Source organism: Stegastes partitus, unplaced genomic scaffold (genome assembly GCF_000690725.1).
Source record: "Stegastes partitus isolate 25-593 unplaced genomic scaffold, Stegastes_partitus-1.0.2 Scaffold1937, whole genome shotgun sequence".
Taxonomy (NCBI): domain Eukaryota; kingdom Metazoa; phylum Chordata; class Actinopteri; family Pomacentridae; genus Stegastes; species Stegastes partitus.
In genome coordinates, this window is record NW_007579668.1 from 63,394 (window position 1) to 82,710 (window position 19,317).

Here is a 19,317-nt window from a genome sequence, read left to right on the forward strand (position 1 = left end):
CTATACCATAAATTAATACAGAAATGGCATAAATTGTTGGCCAAAAAACTTAACAGAATGCAGAAAGTAAAGTTTTGGATCAAAATTTCCAGACCCTCAGCTTAATGTGTCCCCTAATAATTTATATTTTAGAATAAATTAATGACAGTGTCCATGTATCCAGCATCCAGAGTCGGATACCTCAACAGCTAATGTTAAGCCTGACATGAAATCTGATGTTACATATAATCTAATGTTTATGGTCCCAGAAAGACCAATCCTAAATGTTGTGGTGACCACTTTCCATGTTCCAGTATCAAAATATAATATTCACTTGCATAGAAGAAATATCAGCCTTACATCAAAGTTTCGTAATGTATTCATGAGGTGTAGCAGCATTCTTTCATTTTACCACAGTGTATTCTTGATGTTACAACTAGGAGCTGCCAGAAGTTTTAAATCCTATCTGTTTGCATTGACTTGTCCGTGAAAGATGTTTTGGCAAATATGATGTCAGTACATGCTAAAAGGACACTGTAGTAACATAACAGTGGACTTTTTATAAGTTGTAGGACTCAAAAGACGAATCCAAAGACAAAATGTAGTCCCTATTATAATAACTCCTGCAACTGCAGCTTAGACCTCTGTCAGATGGTATTTTAAATTTGTAGTCTTGAATCCTGGTGACATCATTATGACAGCTCACAAGAAGTTTTTGGAAGAAGCACTGCTTTTTAAATTGAAATTAAATTCTGTTCACCTCCACTGTACTGCGATGTGGGCAAAAAAAAAAATCTATGCACAACGAAAGACTGTGTGTGCATGGGCTAACTGAAGAAAATGTGCTTTCTAATTTGGGTGAAATAACCCCTGAAGTGTCAGAGCAGCAATAGCTCACTGACACCCATACTGGTCACACATGGTACTGAACTTTACAACATGTATCTGACACAGTGTCAGATAATGCTCAAAGCGGATGTCAGCATATCTTTACAGTCTTTCTGTCATATTGTGTACGTTGTCTCTGCAGTGCTGGAGGGCCAACAGAAGAATGCACTCAAGCAGCAGTAAAGCACCTGCAGCGCAGGCCTGACGGTTCTGTAAGTCAGAGACTTCAGGCTGTCATCCACCTAAACAATCATTAACCAAACATGAAGGGTGAATTATTATACTGCTTTAGAAAGACAGAGAGCAGCAACACAGCAGTGAAGTTGAGGAGAAATGGTTCAAAGTTTGAAGGCTCTTTATCAAATTGTGTAACAGAATATAAGTTGTCAGACTAATTTTATGCCTCTTTAGGCATTGTCAAAGACTTTACAGAAAACCCTAAAAAGCTGTTGAGCGGGGCATTCGAAGACAATCTAATGAGTGCAGGGAAAATAACAGGGGAACAAAAATCTTGATTCGAACAAATGAGTAGCTTAATTAATTAATTTTTTCTTTAAATATCTGACTTAAAGTTGCTTAACTACAAGTACCCTGCAATATCAGCCCAATTCACTGCGAGCACACTCAAATGTGCAATAGTTGTCAGATTTCGTTAAGTTTAGGTTATATGGATGTGCATCGGTGTGAGCCTAATATTGGCACATTTTTCCATATTTGGGCTGACTGTGGAACCTGTGATGAAGAAGGATGGAAAGGAAAGGAAAGAAGGAAAGAAGGATGTAGTAGCATCACTTACTGGTTTGTAGACTTTGAAGCCTTGGGTTTGGCACGAGGTCGTCACCATCTTGGTCTTTTGAAACCAGATGTCACAAGCAAGCAGTGGATCTGACTGGAAAACATGAGGATGCCATCACTATGATAAGTGGCAACCTCTCAATCATAAGGTAGCACTGCCTACATGATACCCCATTTCACTGTCGTAACAGTTTAAGGAACAAGTAGGGCCATTTTCTCATTGACTTTGATAGAATTAGACTTCGCAACAAGAGGAGTTGCCCCTTGTTGGCAGTTATAAAAAATGGAGGTTTACAGTACTTGCGCATTGGCCTCACTTTATAGACCTAGAGGCTACATTTATCTTTTATGTCCAGTGTGTGCTGCTACTACACCATTTTTGTAGTCCACTTGTAGGACTGTGTTATACATGCATAAATACATAGCAGGTCGTATTCTGAGCATGCAGAATACTAATGCACTCGGACATTCAAGGAGGGATAAGAACAGACGTTTGTGGACTCAGGGAGATGAAAAAATTTCCGTCTTGAACAAATCTGTGGACTCATGGGTGCAGTATGCCCACCAAAGTAACCTTACTACAGACCTTGAGCCATTTTTCCAGGTACTGTTGTGTAAAAACACCAAACTTACTCTTATGTTGACATTGATCCTTTTCATCATTTTATTATATATATATTTATAATATGTACAGAAAAAAAAACATGATCAAACTCAGCAGGGAGACAGCACCAAAGTGAACAAGCCAAAAAGAAAATAAAAGACAGAAGGTGACAGGCGAGCTCCCGCCCGGTGCTTTTTATTAACAAACACCACATAGTGAGTGCCTTTATTAAGCCACTGAACAGTGTGCAAATGACAAGGAGGGAAAAAAAAACCTTAAATGCAAAAAAAATACAAAATGAGAGCTAAAGAAGAAAAGTCAAGCATTGTTTCATCAGAATCACATTCATAAGCAGAAGCCCCACCCTATATGTGTTTAACCCCACCCTCATCAGAAGGCCCACCCTGCCCAGTGTCCCCTCATACTTCCATGGACTAGACAACACAGTACAGTATTCAATGAATACATTAAAATCAGTATCATATCAAGACCTGTTGAAAGAAAAAGATTTTTAAAAAATGAAATCTTCATGAAAGCGCAAAACATCCACTATATATATGTATGTGTGTGTGTGTCTGTGTGTGTATGTGTGTGTGCGTGAGAGAAAGAGCGAGAGAGAGGGAGAGAGAGAGACAGCGAGAGAGTGTGTTAAGTGTTAAATTTCAAATGATTGCTTCTTCTGCATCTACTAAAGTGAGACTGGCGTGATGCCGGGATACCAACATGTGTCCAAAAAGCTCCGGAATGTTACATGCAACCCTGCCCTGCTCTACACACACATACATATGCTTACTGCTGCTGCCTTCCCTCCCCCTCAGTGTCAGATTCCAGTTCTGCACTAAAAACTGTAGCATTCCAGTTTGGCTCCACAGGGCTGTAACAAACATACACACATGCGCACGCAGGTGCACACGTACACACCTCATCCCCGGGTAATGCCAATGTATACAGAAGAAGGTAACGTCACATCTGCTCCACTCTGATCAGTGCAGAGTTGAAGCTTTCTGAGCGAGCGTCAGTCAGTGAAGAGGTTTCACAAATGGAAGTGGACTCGTGCTCTTTGTGATGCCTCAGTCTGAGGCCTTGTTCTGTCTGAAATGTTGCCATGATCTTCTTGTAGAGAACTGGGAGCGCAAATGAAACCTCAGTGAGCTTCCCTCATGTGAGAGCAGGGACTGGTCATTGGGGATCTTGAGGAATTCATCAAGTTGCAGTGACATGGTTGGCTTGAAGGGAGAGTTGGGAGTTCATACCCGGTCAGCAAACCAAGACCAGTCAGTCCCTGAACCTCCTGACACCCCCAAACACAACGCACATGATGAAACTGACCATTGCGGATGTGTACAGTTAGACACCAATAAAGAACAGTCATCAGAATGACTAACGCTACCGCAGTACAGTATTTTTTTTTTTTTCATGTGTGAGCAGCTTTCTTCAACAATGTCTGCATATTTTCCAGTTGTCTTGTCAAACAGGGTAAAAAGCAGTGGCTCAGATTAATCAGGTATCATGTAAAGAAGCAGAGTTTCACTGCTGTGTAGAGGCCCCTCGAATAGGCCAGGGGGATGCTCCGTCTCTCACATTCCTTCCAGTTTCCCTGGAAATACCACTGTGACTTAACACAACTTTGAGAAGCAGTGAGCTGCACAGAGCTCCGGGCACGTAAACAGACTCCAATCTCTCTGATTCCACCATTACTACACTACAACTGTTGGCAGTCATGATCAACAATTACAGGTGAAACATTCTCAAATCTGCTCACTTACTGCTCACTCCAGTTTGTTCTTTTTAAGTGACCAGTGCTGAGTATATAACCACAGTGATCTACATTTTAGTCAGAAGTTTGAATTGTCAAATCTGAACTGAACGCTGAATTTCTGGTCAAATTTGTACTTCTCCATAATGACCCTTGGACCGAAATCCCAAAATTGTGTTTCAACTGCATTTAATGGTCTTTATCGCTGGTGGAGTCAATTGTCATAAGGTGAAGTTTCATCCTTTCTCTGTTGAGGAGGGGCTTAGAACAGAGGGGAGAAGTAAGAGCTTCAGGAGGAGGGTTGTACATTTTTCAATTCTTGCAGGGTAGTTTTTGTTTAATTTAGCCTAATCTGTACAATTCAGTATGTGAACTTTGAGTATGTTGCTTCATAACAGTTGTACGCATATCTCTACATAGGCATGTTTGAACAATATTTTATATGAACTCGTTCTACTGAAGTATACCAAGGACTTCATAATCAGACTCAAGCATGAAGAGGAGGATTACATAGGAGGCACAAACTGGAGCACTAAGGAATCTGATGAGGAACCAGGGATGCTCATGCATGTTTAAAAAAAAAAAAACAGGCATGACCCGAGAGTCCAAGTAAGAGACAACTGTGTCTGACAGATTGGTTGATCTCAGGGAAGGAACAGCAGCTTTTGTAAGACCCCATCTGCTCAGGCAATAGACACAACCACACCGCATCTCTACCCCAGCTTCATCTGCAAACAAGCAAGAACAAAACAACATCCTAAAACCTATCTGCCATATGCTGAACATGAGAGGTGAAGCTAATCGTGTAAGTAGTCCCCATAAAAAAAACAAACAAACTATGAAATCATAACAATAATAAAACACAAATTGTAAGATCAATGCAGGATATTGCCAATTGTTTCTGTTTGCCAAAACAACTTGAACCAAGTGCCCTCCCACCCCCACCCCAGCCCAGCTCTGGCATGCCCCATCATCTGTGCTGTTATCTGCCCCCCTGTTATATTTAGTGTCATTCCAGGATTTCACTCTGCTAAATGTTACAGCACTTTTTCACATTGCTTTCTTTAAACCATGAAATCATAGCTTAAAAAAACCAAACACCACATATTACAAATCTCACAACCGTCACTTCCTTTCCAGCTCTGACTTCTACACATGGAATTTGCTGAGCTGCCTGTTTTCCTGTTCTGAGTCTTTGGTTAAGGAATCCCTTTGCTTCCTTGACCAATTGCAAGCCAAACCATCCAGAAGAGAGAATGTTATCCTCCTAGCTGTGTTGTATTTTCCACTTCCATACATCCAGCTCCACAAAAGAGGTATGGCTTGTAGACAGGAGTCGATGGTACACTGAGTAAAAGTGTGTTAACTTACTATCAGCAACCAAAGTAGCAGGCTTGCTAACTCTAACTATACACCAGCAGCTTGACAACTACCCCCACAAGTATTCACTATGCTACCGAGCTTGTTTCAAGAGAATGAAAAAAAAAAACGTTGCTCTATCATTTTCTGATGTACTAAAGGCCCCAGTATTTTTCAAACTAAACGCCGGTAGTAGATTCTATCAGTGAAACCTCCTTTCTAACCCTGGAGGTAATTTTGTAACTATAATCTGACAATCAGACTGACTTTGCACAACTGGCCAGCATGAAGAGACATGAAAGTAAGCTCTCTTTTTTTTTTTTTGTCATTCTTCACACAGCTCCTTCTGTCACTTTACATGGTTACAACTGAGCACAGCACCATGAATTGCCTTCGAGCAGAGACCAAGTTTGTTTGAAGCAGAATGACAAGTTAAAGGTGTGTTCATACAGATAGGAAACAATGTGACTGCATTAAAAGTCACTGACAAATAACCTTTTTAGTGCTGTTTGACAGCAATTTGAGTATTAAGCTGAAGAGACTGTGTTAGTTAAAAATCTGAGGAAAAATGTAACTCCTTCACGAACATACAGACACAGGTTGAACAAGCAGAGACTGGAGGAAAAGCACAGAAAAGAAGATCCGACACTCCCTACCTAGCCCACTGCTAATGTCTGTGCAGCTGGTACACTGGCTGCCTGAGGTAAAAGAACACACACTGCTCAAACATAAGGTAAAAACATTCACTTTGCTTTCTATCTGAACACACAATAAGAAAATGGAGCACAGGCTGAAAGAATAGGACAGATGGAGGAGAGGAGGCTCCCTGACAAGGCTTTCCCTGGACCCTCATCAGGAAATAGCAATGATGAGTCACTGTTAGCAGGCTGCTGCTATTCAGGAACGTGTCCTACTACTACTGTGTACAGAACATCTACAGTGGCGTGACTGTGCAGGTAAATAATTCCAGGTAGCAAAAATTAGGGGTATGGTGGGATGAGGTTGGGGGGGGCATAAGATGAGATCGACAAAGACAGACACAGCCTGAGGAGAAATGTGTTACGCCAAAAGGCTTAAATCTCTTTAACCCGTACCACCCCACCACAGCGTGTGTGTGTGTGTGTGTGTGTCCAAGTGTGTATGTGAGAGTATGTGTGGAGATAAGCTCACTTGTATCTAAATGTAATCTTCCATTGCCTCCATTTCTCTCTGAATCAATACCAATCTTCCCTCATATCCGTTTTCTTTCTGTCCTTTTGGAAGAAAGTAAAACTTGTCTCAGTGTCTGTTTCTGCCCCCCCTGACCACCACCACCCATCCCCGACCCTCACACACTGGTTGCCCTCTCCACTTCGTTTTTTTGGAGGAGGTACAGGCCATCCCTAAGTTTCAATTAGACCTTAACACTCACAGATTGCTCGTCTGTTTGCCCGGCCGTCCTGTATGCCCAAGTAGGCTGACAGAGGGATAGTCAGGGAGGTGTGAGTGGGTTACATGGTGTTATGGAGGAATGCTGAGGTGTGGGACTGGCAGAGGTGAAGTAAGAAAGCACAGAGAGGAGAAGAAAGGGAAATTTCGGTGGAAATGGTGTAGGTGATGGCTGGGGTGATGGGGGGCGAGCGATCCTTTTAACAGCAACCCCCTCCAGACTGCCTGACAGGGGTACTCTCAATTTTTAAGTTAGGCTTGTCGCCACCGGCTGTAGCCCCTGGACCCATACGCTTCTTGATCTCAGCCGCCATGGTCATGAAAGCCTGCTCTACGTTGGTGGCGTTCTTGGCGCTCGTCTCCAGGAAGGGGATAGCCAAAGAGTCAGCAAACTCCTGCCATGAAAGAGCAGAGTTGTACTCATGTTAAAGTCAGGCAGCAGGGCAGACAACAGACAGAACAGAGCTCATAAAGACAATGCAGTTCAAAATTTGGGTGACAAGTATTTGGATTAACGATGAGTGAATTCCCTTAGAAAAACACCAAACATTCTCGGTTTGCCTTTCTCCAGTCTGAGTACCTCCTTTTTTCTGGTTTATATCATAATAAACTGAATATTTACAATATGGATATCTAACATAAAGTGCGCGTGTGTGTTTGATCAGTGTACATTATCAAACTCAGTGTGCTCCAACAGCTTGAACTTCACCAAAATGGTAAAACGCACAGGTGCACATTATATCCTGTTGTTAGCTAATTAACCAACACATAACAGTCACTCAGAAAGCTCTTCATCGTTGCTCCCTTTTTATGATTTACCAAATAATTTACCAAAATGATTTCCCTAAATATTTACCTCATTGGCAAGACAAGCAACCCTTTATAAAGTTATTATTATAATCATTATTTGTTGCTTAATTTACCTTTGTTTTCCCAGCTGATCTACTAACATAAACTTAACATCTTTGCTATTAATACTGGTTTCTTGAATGCATAATGTACAACTCCAATGCAGTAATTTTTATCAGTGCAAATAAATCATGTCATGTCACCACTCTTCTGCATTTACTTTCGCTCCTGACAGAAATACAATTTTCAATAGAAATTTTCTGTTGCTTCCAATTTGCTGATAATCCATCATAGTTAAATTACCACCAAGAACTCAATACTTTCTGCAGTCATACCAAACATTCTCCAGCACCTTAATGGGCATCATCCTTTGCCTGACATGTCATTAAGTTGTTTTTTTTTTTAATGTGAAAAATCCTGCACTGGAAACGTTTCACTGTATCGATGCTAACAGAAATGTAAAAAAAAATAAATATACATGACTCTGTTGTTATTTAGAATTTACTAAGTGAGGCATTATGGTGCAATACCACCACTCATTGATGTTTTTCATCTGCTTTTCACTGCATTTTTTTGCCTGTTATTTGAGGCATGCTCATTGTTTGGTTACAGCAACAATCATTCTTGTGAATATTAATCCATGAAAATGTGTATCCATACCTCACTGGAGCCAATGTCAACATGTAAACTTCTTGAACAGAAAGAAGCCATACCTTCGCTGTTGTGTAGTCCACTACTTTCTTAGTAGTCAGGTCACACTTGTTGCCCACCAGAAGTTTGTTGACATTTTCACTGGCGTAACGGTCAATTTCCTGAAGCCACTGTTTGACGTTGTTATAGGACTCCTGCACAATGAGAATGCCAATATGGACATTAAATAAGCTCTTACACACTAATGACTATGCAATAAAGAGTTCATTGTGGAAACAGTCAGAGGAAATAGGAAAACATTTACACCTGTATAATGTCAAGAAAGCCAACACCAAAGCCCTGCCATAAATCCTGTTGCTCTAGAGGCTCTACTGTTTATTATTTGTTTAGACTTTTTTAGTCTCTGTGTCTGTTGTACAGTGGCTGCTGTTTTTCTGCAATTCATTATGACAATTTTTTGTGTCCCTACTGTAAGTCTGACATGGTCATTACTTTTACTCACTAGTCTTTAAATATAAATAAAAGTTCTATGATTTGGAAAATATTTTTGGTTTTACTTCTGAATAAACACGCCTGAAAACTGCTTTTTGAAATTTGATTTACAAATAAAAGTATATATATAAAACAAACAAACAAAAAAAAAGCAACAACGTCACTATGATTTCTGGTTCTGAGAATATCGTCCAGACCGCTGACTCACCTGATCTGTCACATCATATACAACTATGATGCCATGGGCTCCACGGTAGTAACTGGAGGTGATAGTACGAAACCTCTCCTGACCTGCAGTATCCCACTAAAAGACACACAGTGACAAAAAGAGAGAGAAAGGGTCAGGATAAATTAAGTATTACCCCTAATGGCAAAGAGGTTTGCTGTGAGCATTCTACTACATATAATCCATTGATTTTAAACATCAATTTTGTAAATAACTTGATAGTATAAGAAAATCGAATTCTGCTAGTGTTGATTTGTGTCTTTTCAATGTGACCTCCATCAAAGACTGTTTATGACAGCTTGGAACACCGCTGTTAATGCACTTTGTTACTACAAATATTTTAATTTAATAAACCTTAGTTAATAATCAGGACCTTCAGGGTTTGGAGTTCATGAAAAAGAACAGAACAGAATAGAAAAGAACAGAATATTCAAATTTACAGGGATTAACATGGAGACAGGTTACATGTAACACCTTTTTAATATAATGTAAAATAAAAGTCATCATGTGCTGCATGATCAAACCTTCTGAACTCTGAAGGCTGTATGTCAAAACTGGTGGGGATGATAGAGGCTATCTACCAGGTGTAGGAATTTATTGACAGTTCTATTACATAGTTTTAAATATTTTCGAGTAATGTATAATAATCTGAGTGACTGATTTGGTTGATGGGCTGCACGGTGGCTCAGTTGTCAGAACAGTCGCCTCACACCTAGAAGATCCCCAGTTCGTGTCCCGGTTAGGACGCCCAGGATCTTTCTATGTGGAGTTGGCATGGCATATTCTCCGAATGCAGCGTGGGTTCTCTCTGGGTTCTCGGCTTCCTCACACACAGTCCAAAAACATGCTGAGGTTAATTGGTGATTCTAAATTGTCTGTAGGTGTGAATGTGAGTGTGCTTGGTTGTCTGTCTCTCAGTGTAGCCCTGCGATACACTGGCGGCCTGTCCAGGGTGTCCCCTGCCTTCACGCTGAGTCGGCTGGGATAGGCTCCAGCCCCCCCGCGAGTGAGGATTAAGAGGTGTATAGAAAATGGATGGATGGATTTGGTTGATCATACAAATATTTGTTGGTTCCAGCTTCTTATACGTGTGAATTTGTTGCTTTTCCTCATTCTCATAAATTGAAAACTGGGGGATTTTATGACTGAAACAATTAATCAAAAATTCAAATTGTTAACTGCATTATGGATAACAATAATTTATGTCGTGTTCTCAACCATTACATTGCCAACATAAAGACTTACTCAAAATAAGCAATACCAATGTTTTTGGGTTTTTTTTATTCTTTGAAATGTACTGTATTGAACAGTCATATTTAGTTCATTGCAGAATGTAATTAATGTGTGGTCAATGTTGTTTTCAGTTTCTGTTTTCACTATTCTCTGCTCCTCTTTAGAGGAAACTTCCTGGAACTAAATTTGAGCACTCCTGAGCAAGTGACACTGAATCCAAATGCCAAGTACTTGTAGGGGTTGAAGTCATGTGATTGCTCAATCAGATGTGATGTTGCATCACAACAAGACCATCAAGGCCTTCTGTAGTACAAGGGTAGGGAAGGCTATTCAGGGGGACCTGCCTGTCTCAGTAAACAGGTTTCCCAGAAATAAGGATGCAAGGCATAACAAAGCAGTCCAGGGAAAATATGAATTATAGAGAATACAGAACTTTTGTAGATCAAAACGTAGGTAACTCCACATGCTGGGTGTTATTTTGGACCACTGACTGACTTGTGCCAGCCCAAGCAGGATCATGGAGGCAATATTAAAGAAAATGAGCAGTCGTTATATCAGCTTCCCTGCTTCCACAGCTGTTTACTTCACTCACCTAACAAACTGTGCATACAAATGGCAGTTATAGGTATATAACTGATGACTTTGATGATATATAGTAAGTCTGAAGTGTTCCAGTTGGAAAATAGAGTAGCAAATACAAAGAGAACCTTGTATCATTGACTTACAAAGCTCTGAGAAGTTCAGGTGTTGGAAAGTTCCATGTTCTTGGTAATAACAATTTCACAGTAGAAAATAGCACTTGTAGAAACTTTATTCATCTCTGCAATTACTAGAAACCAGAAGTACACTGTGAAGTATGGTTTAGTTTTGTGTGTACATGTGTGCGTGTGTGTGTGTAGGTGTGTGTGTGTGTGTGTGTAGGTGTGTGTGTGTATCAACTTAATAAGCTGGACATACTTGTGTGGCACAGCCTGTTCTCTTAACTAAAACAGGCTCCAATTACAGGTTGGTTTGAATGCAAAATGTGAACACACACACACAAAGACTTTCATGTGTTTTGATAACAATGACTGGATCTAAGCCCCAGTTCAGGTGAGAAGGTAAGAGTTACAGAGAGTGCTCTGTGCTTATGTGTGGACTTACAATCTGCAGTTTGATGGTCTTGCCATCCAGCTCAATGGTGCGAATCTTAAAATCCACTCCGATGGTGCTAATGTAGCTCTCTGTGTAGGTGTCATCCTGGAGAGAAGGGGGACAGATAAAGGGAGGGAGAACAGGACTAAATCAAGCCAGCAGCAGAATGAGCAAAGACTAAAGGTTGCAGTTGGAACAGAGACATTTAGAGGCTAACAGTAATGAAAAAACATGTTTCACAGGGTGAGACACAACTACTTACTGCAAAGCGCAGCAGAAGACAGGACTTTCCTACTCCAGAGTCTCCAATGAGCAGGAGTTTGAACAGATAGTCACTGAAATAAACAAAAAGAAAACAGGTTGAACATTTTCAATACCAGTACCAGTAATGTTTCCTGAGTCTTGACAAAGACAGATGAAAAATATTTTATACCTTATTTAGCGAAGTATAAGCACTTTTCTTATTGTCAACTAATTCAACTTCTTTGAAAACAAAACCAAAAATATGTTGCTAACCTATTGGCTTCAACTAAAAATGTTCTAAAAAAAATATATTCCTAAAAACAGATCATGCACATATAGAGATCTAGATTATTAAACACGATTAGTCATTGACATTGGAAACATCATAGATTTTCTGAACTTTAAAAACCCTTCTCTTTATAATTTCACGAACCAATAAAAAGAATTAATGGAAAAAAATCAAGCCATCTGCAAGTGATTTAGCACCAGGCTCTCCACAAACATCTGCTAAGACAGAAAAGGGTCCATCACCAACCAGCCACTCCACAGCCCTATCACAAATGAGCCTCCAAAATCAACCAAATTTTCTGTGTACTCGGAATGTGTATTTTTAAGATTTTGACAGCATTACTACTCTCACCAATACTGCTACAGTAAAGCAATGGCAGCATCATGCTGTGGGAGTGTTTTTTGGTGACAGGTAGACTGGTAAGGGTTTAAGGAAACAAAGCAAACTACAGGGATATCCTTATCTCCATTATCCTTATTCTATCCAACCTGACAAGAGGATGAGATGATCTACAAAGGAGACTGGCAGAAAATCTCCAGATGTTGCCAAGCTTGTTGTGTCATATCCAAGAAGGCTCAAAGCTTTAAACGCTTCAAAAAGTGCTTGAAATAAATCCTCAGTAAAAGGTCTAAATGCTGATGTCAATTTGACATTTCTGTTTAATATTTTTTTGTAAATCTGCAAAAAATATGTTTTTTCTTCTCTTCATTATAAAGATAGCTCAATATGTTTTTTTTTCTGGGCTAATATCAAATTTTAGCATTGGTAATCAAGGAAAGCCAATAGATATATGGAACTGACATACATTAAATGCTATATATTAACACCATGTGATATCAGGAAACTGGTCATTCATAACTAGGCTACATCATTTATAAGGAAGACCGTGGCTAAATATGTACAATAGAAAGAGGAATGATGAGGTTAGAGCATCACATAATGCTTAAAAGCTCACCAATTTACTGTAAGACCAATTCAAGTCCTTTCACTGTTCAATCACACTTACTGAACACAGAAGCCTAATCTTAAAGCATTATTTCCTATTGTTTTCCAGACAATGTCTTAGGGCAATCTGTGGCTGCCTCTTAGCCATTAGTCGTTAGTGCAGCTTTAGCAACTATGAAGTGCCCAATGTCCTGATCTGTGGCAATGGCTGCGCTTCTTGTTCAGTTTTTGCAGGTTGTCTCTTTTGGGGATGAAGGATGATGACGCATCCAATGAAGGACGCGTCAGTCAGTTAGAGTAGATTGTTCAAGTTAATCTTACTTAAGAGAGACGTTACAGGTCATCCTCCTGGTGTTAGTCACAGACTAAGAGGCAAAGCAAGCCTCTTAGTAATAGTCATAGGCCAACATCATCGACAAAACAAGTTCTACCTGCAACAACACCAAAATAAATTATTGGGCTGTTTTCTGTATAATGAGGAGATCTGGTATGTTTGTGGAAAACTGAGGTGTTTATTACCGCTTCAGCAACATGTGCTACCTATCGTTCTAAGCACAGCTCCACTAATTTATCAGAGCAGCAAATGTGCACATCTGTCCCTATGTGTAAACAATAGCTTCCAGTGGTTGACTGTTTATGCTAATGTGTAAGCAAATAGCTAATTGCTGTGGGCACGGCATTGCTTGAGACCACAGAGCGACTGCAGACAGCCAAATGTATCAGAGGCAAAGTAGTGCAAATTGGTCAACAGGAAAAACAATACCAATAATCAGAAAGGCCAAATATCGGCATCAATGATTGATCGATCCCTAGTATTGAGTCCAAATTGCTGAGGGGAAAATGAATTTCTATGATTTTCGCTTAAGACTGCAACATAACAAAATGTGTATAAAGAGAAGGAGTCTAAAAACTTTCTGATAGTACTGTGTACAGATCCAGTTTAAAAAAAAAAAAAAAAAAAAAAAGCTCAACAATTTCTTAAAATTTTGCACTGCAGTTACAAATGTTTCAGGTCCAGATTGATCTACAAGTGGTGCTGCAGCAAGTATTTAGAACACCAGGAAGGTATGTGTCAGCCTGTATCAAAATAAACTGCAGTGTGCATTCATGATAATGAAGGAAGATGTTCCCCTGTACAACACTGTGGCTCATTGTTGCTAAAGTTTTTTGAACAACAAAGGAGCTCTATGGCACAGAAGACTAAGATTTATAAGGCAGCGCTCAGACAAACATTTTCACTGGTAGCACCGGTGCGACCAGCTTTCTCATTTGGTTGCACCTCCCACCTGGTCGCAGGCATCATATGATTTGCTGAACACTTTCTTATCGATAGACACTACAATTTATCAATGTTCCCTAAACACCCCACATTGCAGCCTGTGGTGTGCTCAGATAGATGTGACCAAAAATTACTCTGAAAAGAGTCAACAAGGGTGCGCTAATGTCAGATTTGCCAAAGATGACACTGAGTGATTTTTTTCTACATGCGTTCTTTTCGATAAGCTGAAAAAACAGCGCATTTAGGTGTGCTCCCCTTTTCTCAAGAAGACCTCATTTTTAAGCATAAATACAGCAGAACATCGACGTTCTAAAAGTACTACTTTCCACCACTGTGGTTAACACAGTAGCTACCTGCAGCTACAGTGACACCAATACAGCTACAGCTTAATAATCATAATGCACGTCTACCAATGTAATCAAATGCAACCATTTTGGTCGTAGTCTGAAACCCTGTCAGGATACACGTTGCACTTGATAGTAGATATATTAGTGCTGGTTTTTGGGATTTGTAAACAGTAGGAGAAAGACATATCCTGAACCCAAAAGTCCAGGATTATTGAGTGCTAATTCATTTGTGCTAATTCAATTGCATTGGGTGAGCCAACTTCATTCTCTCATATGAGTATCAATAGTTTAAAGTAAGTACTGATCATAATATTTCAGCTAATAAAAAAGGTGAATTTTGTAATGACAATGAAGAAACTTATTAAATTGACTGGCTGTTAGCCTATCTCATTGCCCAGGGTCCTCTGCCAGTTTAATCTGGCCATGGAATTAGTGCTATATGTTGTTTAAAACCTTTCCATTGAAGCACCTATACGAAACTGAAATTGGATAATGAAACAAAATGTACAAAATTTTTACTTTACTTTGAAGATTATAAACATGTTTTTTTTTTTTTACAGCCTTATCGTTTAACAAAAAAGCCCCCAAAAAAACTTGAATAGTGTAGAAGAGAGTGCACTAAATAAAACACAGTACAAACTTCACAAAAAAAAAAATCAACTTACAGATATTATTCACTAAACAGTCAGAAAGCATTGTAGTTTAATATCTGACCCTACTCAAAGGTTCTCCCAAAGTGACAACATTACCCACCATCTGCTCACCCTCAGTCACTGAGAAGAAAACATCACATGAATTTGACCCACAGCACAGACAGCTGTAGAGAATTGCCCAATGCCACTGCTATTCTTGTGTCATAGGAAACTGAGAGTTGCTGTGTACCACAGCCTGACACTTAATCAACTGAAAATATCTCACAAACACTAGATGCAGCTGCAATGGAGTAATCAGCCTAGTTCACATTTGTACATCTTATGTTGATGTCGACTTATGCTGAGGGTTACCAAGACCTCTCATCAGTTTTTATTCACTGGAACAAGCAAGCCACAGACTATCATCAGCACACAACCTTATACTGTTTCAGTGTAACTGTATAAACTTGGAATACATAAAGTGTAATGTAAACCTGTTCCCTGTGAAAACAGGCAGCTAAACCTGAGCCTGTCAGCTAACAATAACAACACAATCCAAATGTTTGGATTTTGATACAAAACCTTACTTTTCCTGAGAGCATAATTTTAAAAATAGCAAGACTTATTTTTAGGGTTGTCTAAAAGGAAAAAAAGATTAACTCAACCAAAACATAACTATCTAAAATGGAATTTTTGAATCACAAACTATCTGATCAGAGAATACATAAACAAGATTATGAATGAGACCAGTGTTCTGTAGTCAGTGTTTGGTACTCTGTCCTACTTACACATTTCATGTCACACTAAAAATTAAATACTCATATAAAACACCCTATTGCAAGCTATCAGAAATTTGTCCTTAGTAGGACAGAAATTTGTCCTTAGTAGGACAGGTGGAGGGTTGCACTGTGGCTCGGTTGTTAGCGACGACTCACAGCTAGAAGATCCCCAGTTTGCATCCCGGTTAGGACACCTAGGATCTTTCTGCGTGGAGTTTGCATGTTCTCCCTGTGCAGCGTGGGTCCTCACCGGGTACTCCAGCTTCCTCCCACAGTCCAAAAACATGTTGAGGTTAATTAGTGATTCTAAATTGTCCGTCAGTGTGAATGTGAGTGTGCTTGTTTGTCTCTAGTGTAGCTCTGTGATAGACTGGCCACTGATTCAGGGTGTCCCCTGCCTTGGCCCTGAGTCGGCTGGGATATGCCCCAGCGCCCCCGCAACCCTAGTGAGGATTAAGCGGTGTATAGATAATGGATGGATGGATGCATGGATGAATGGACAGGTGGACATAGGACCTCTATACTAACTGATTACAGACTGACTTGGTCTCTACATTAAATACTTAAGTATAACAATTTTGGCTGAACTGAAAAAAATTTTACTGTTCATACTGTGCAATACAGATGTTTCAGTTAGGCTTGCACTGGGGTATACTGCAGTATTTAAAAATCTACATATTGCTCTTTTTTTTCTTATAACTGACACAGAGATGCTCTATTAACATGACCTATTATAATGCACAGCAAGCACCACCAGAGGTCAGTTATGATACAGGAAATTCTAGGAACAAGCAGAGTAGGGTGAAGATACAGGACCTCCTGATTGGGAATATTCAGGGTTTAGATCCAATGATACAAGTTAACCAGCCACCACAGACTATGTACTACAGGTCAGTAAGGTCAGAAAGTCAATATGATGATCCTCTTGACAAAATCCTGTATGATTAGATCTTTGGCGGAGAGTTTGTTTTGTTGGACTGTTAATTTTAATGTGCTTGCCTTTGAACATCTGTGAAAGCTATTCTACAATAAAGTTTTGGTAAACACAGACATGTCAAGTATTTTCTTCATAAAAAAAGAAATTGAAAATAAAATGAATTTGTTACTACAGGACACTTAGCCAGGAACAATAAACTGATATAAGCTGTGACTTATTGTCTTTAGAAATGCATTTAAATTGATGAATGTTAAGAATCAAATGGCCATCAGGCTTCCAGTTATACGTGTTAATTAGTCATTAATAATGGGGTTATTAGATGTTAATAAGGTATAAATAAATTAACTGTGATCCACATCGAGGTTTTTTCATGAGCTATACGATGACATGATTCATGGGGTTCCCTGATTGACCTAAGAGTGAGATAAAAATATTAAGTGTCATGCTGGAGGACAATATAAAGCAACACTAACACACTGGCACATCAAAAAGTGGTCCTATCAGGAGCTTATACAGAATTAATGATGTTATTTATTCACTAACAAAACTGAAAGTGGCATTCTTCATGAGGGGTGCCTAGCTACAAACTATTGGAAAATCTTTGAAAGTGGATAATATGCCAAAATCAGGTTTCATAGCAATACAAGTCCAATCAAGATACAGTGCACTACGACACGCACAGAGACAATATTATACACTGCAGTATGTGCAAACATGCAGGAGAATAAAGACAGTCTGCTGAGGGTGTGGAGTTCTTAGCTAAGCAAGTTCGACGAGGTTCCATCAGGATTTAAAAGCAAGCTTTAGCTGTGGGCTCCGGGACAACCACTGCGTCCGTTTCAGCACCGAGTGAGGGATTCGGTGACAAGAGGGTGTCCTCTCATTTCAGGGCTGCAGGATCAGCCGTCAAACACCTGCTACCTGGCGTATCATCTAACGTTAGCCCCGTCTCACAATGGAGCCAATTTTAGCTTCTATCATTATAATTACAAAGCAGGTAGGGCAGTAATCATGATCTGAACTTTACACGAATGCCTTGTGACCAACCAAATAGTTAAACATATCAACTATAAAACCTACAAAACCTACATATACCTATAAATTATTGGCATGCAAATAGTGCCATCTGCGCAGAATAAATAAAAACTAATGTCTTCTCCGTGTTCGAGTTATGAAACCTATATATAGCATGCATCTGTGCCCCCCAAAAAACGATGTGCCCAAATGAAAAAAACAACAGACTGGGCTATTTATCGAGGCTACTAGTCAGCCATCCGACATCTATGACTTCACTACTTTATGTAGCATTACTAAGAAGCTAATCCTTGTTTCCATTCTACTTTCAGAAGTGAACAATGGCAGCATTTCCTTTGGACGTTTTCACTCTGGTTTCAACTCTTACACTGGACTGCTCATTTATTTGTCCCGTGAAAGGTCGCGTGCCACAATCGACACGGTGAGGCACGAGCAAGCTGTCAGCTGACGTTGGGAGAAAACACATTCGCGAGACTGACACATTAAAGAAGCTGTCCGCGCCCTGTTCACGAGAACCAGCTAGCTAACGTTTGCCACTAAATTCAACGAGAGCACAATTAGCCTAGCATTATTTACATAGGGTTACACCATAAACCACATTACATACAATTTACTTTTTGGCTGAACATAATAAAATGCTGACTAGCAGTTAGGCATGTTTCACATAAAACTCACTATTCGGGATTCATGGTTTCACTCTAGATGTTTTTCTGTCGGCGTATCGACTCTTCCTTCCTAGTCCGGCAAAAAAGATGACTTGTAGGTCCGGGTATCCGAGGCACTTAGATGGTTGTTTACCGTCTCCTTTGCTGACCCCTGGTAGCTCTGCTGTATTCGACCTTTATTGGTTCATATATCCTTAATTCTAGCAGACATATCACTGTTTCCTTCGCTTAGGTTGGTATATTTTATTCCTTTTTCCTGCCTTTCTGTGTCCGTTGCTCGGTAAAGGTTCAAGATGGCTGCGCAGGTGCGGTAGTGACGTAAGGTGACGTGTCACTGCCAGCAAAATAACAAATAGAACCGGAGCAGTGCTGGGACTTGTAGTTTTTTATAAAAAGTAAGAAAAAACGCCTACATGCTGCACTACGTACAGCTGAATATTCGCCTTCAGGAAATGACATTTTTTCCAAGTCGCTCAGTTTTGTTTTTTTTTTTTTGTTTTTTTTTATCATACATGTCTTCATTTTCATGAAATACATTATATTATAACTCTCATTTTGCAATGTATATGGTTTAATAATTATTTCATTTAATAATTTCATTTGTACATTACTTTTTTCATAAAATAATTTGATATTACTTAATATTCAGCCACAGTGTCTCAATATTAAAATAGTTCTATGTTGAAAAATGACATGTAAATGTTGCTAGATCAGACCTGGTAAGAATGCTGTTGCAACTTTTAGGGAAAAACTGACATGGAACTGTCCCTTG

At 39.6% G+C, this 19,317-nt stretch overlaps 1 protein-coding gene across 1 annotated transcript; it reads right to left on the reverse strand.

Moving 5' to 3' along the window:
• Positions 1–2,302: 2,302 nt before the first annotated feature.
• On the reverse strand, positions 2,303–18,955 carry rab1ba (zRAB1B, member RAS oncogene family a). The gene is made up of 6 exons (XM_008303107.1): positions 18,556–18,955; positions 11,657–11,729; positions 11,404–11,499; positions 9,010–9,105; positions 8,372–8,503; positions 2,303–7,204 (listed from the first exon to the last, which is right to left on the reverse strand). Exons 1-6 carry the CDS (start codon positions 18,567–18,569, stop codon positions 7,010–7,012), a joined length of 606 nt encoding a protein of 201 aa, XP_008301329.1. The 5' UTR covers positions 18,570–18,955; the 3' UTR covers positions 2,303–7,009.
• Positions 18,956–19,317: the final 362 nt, after the last annotated feature.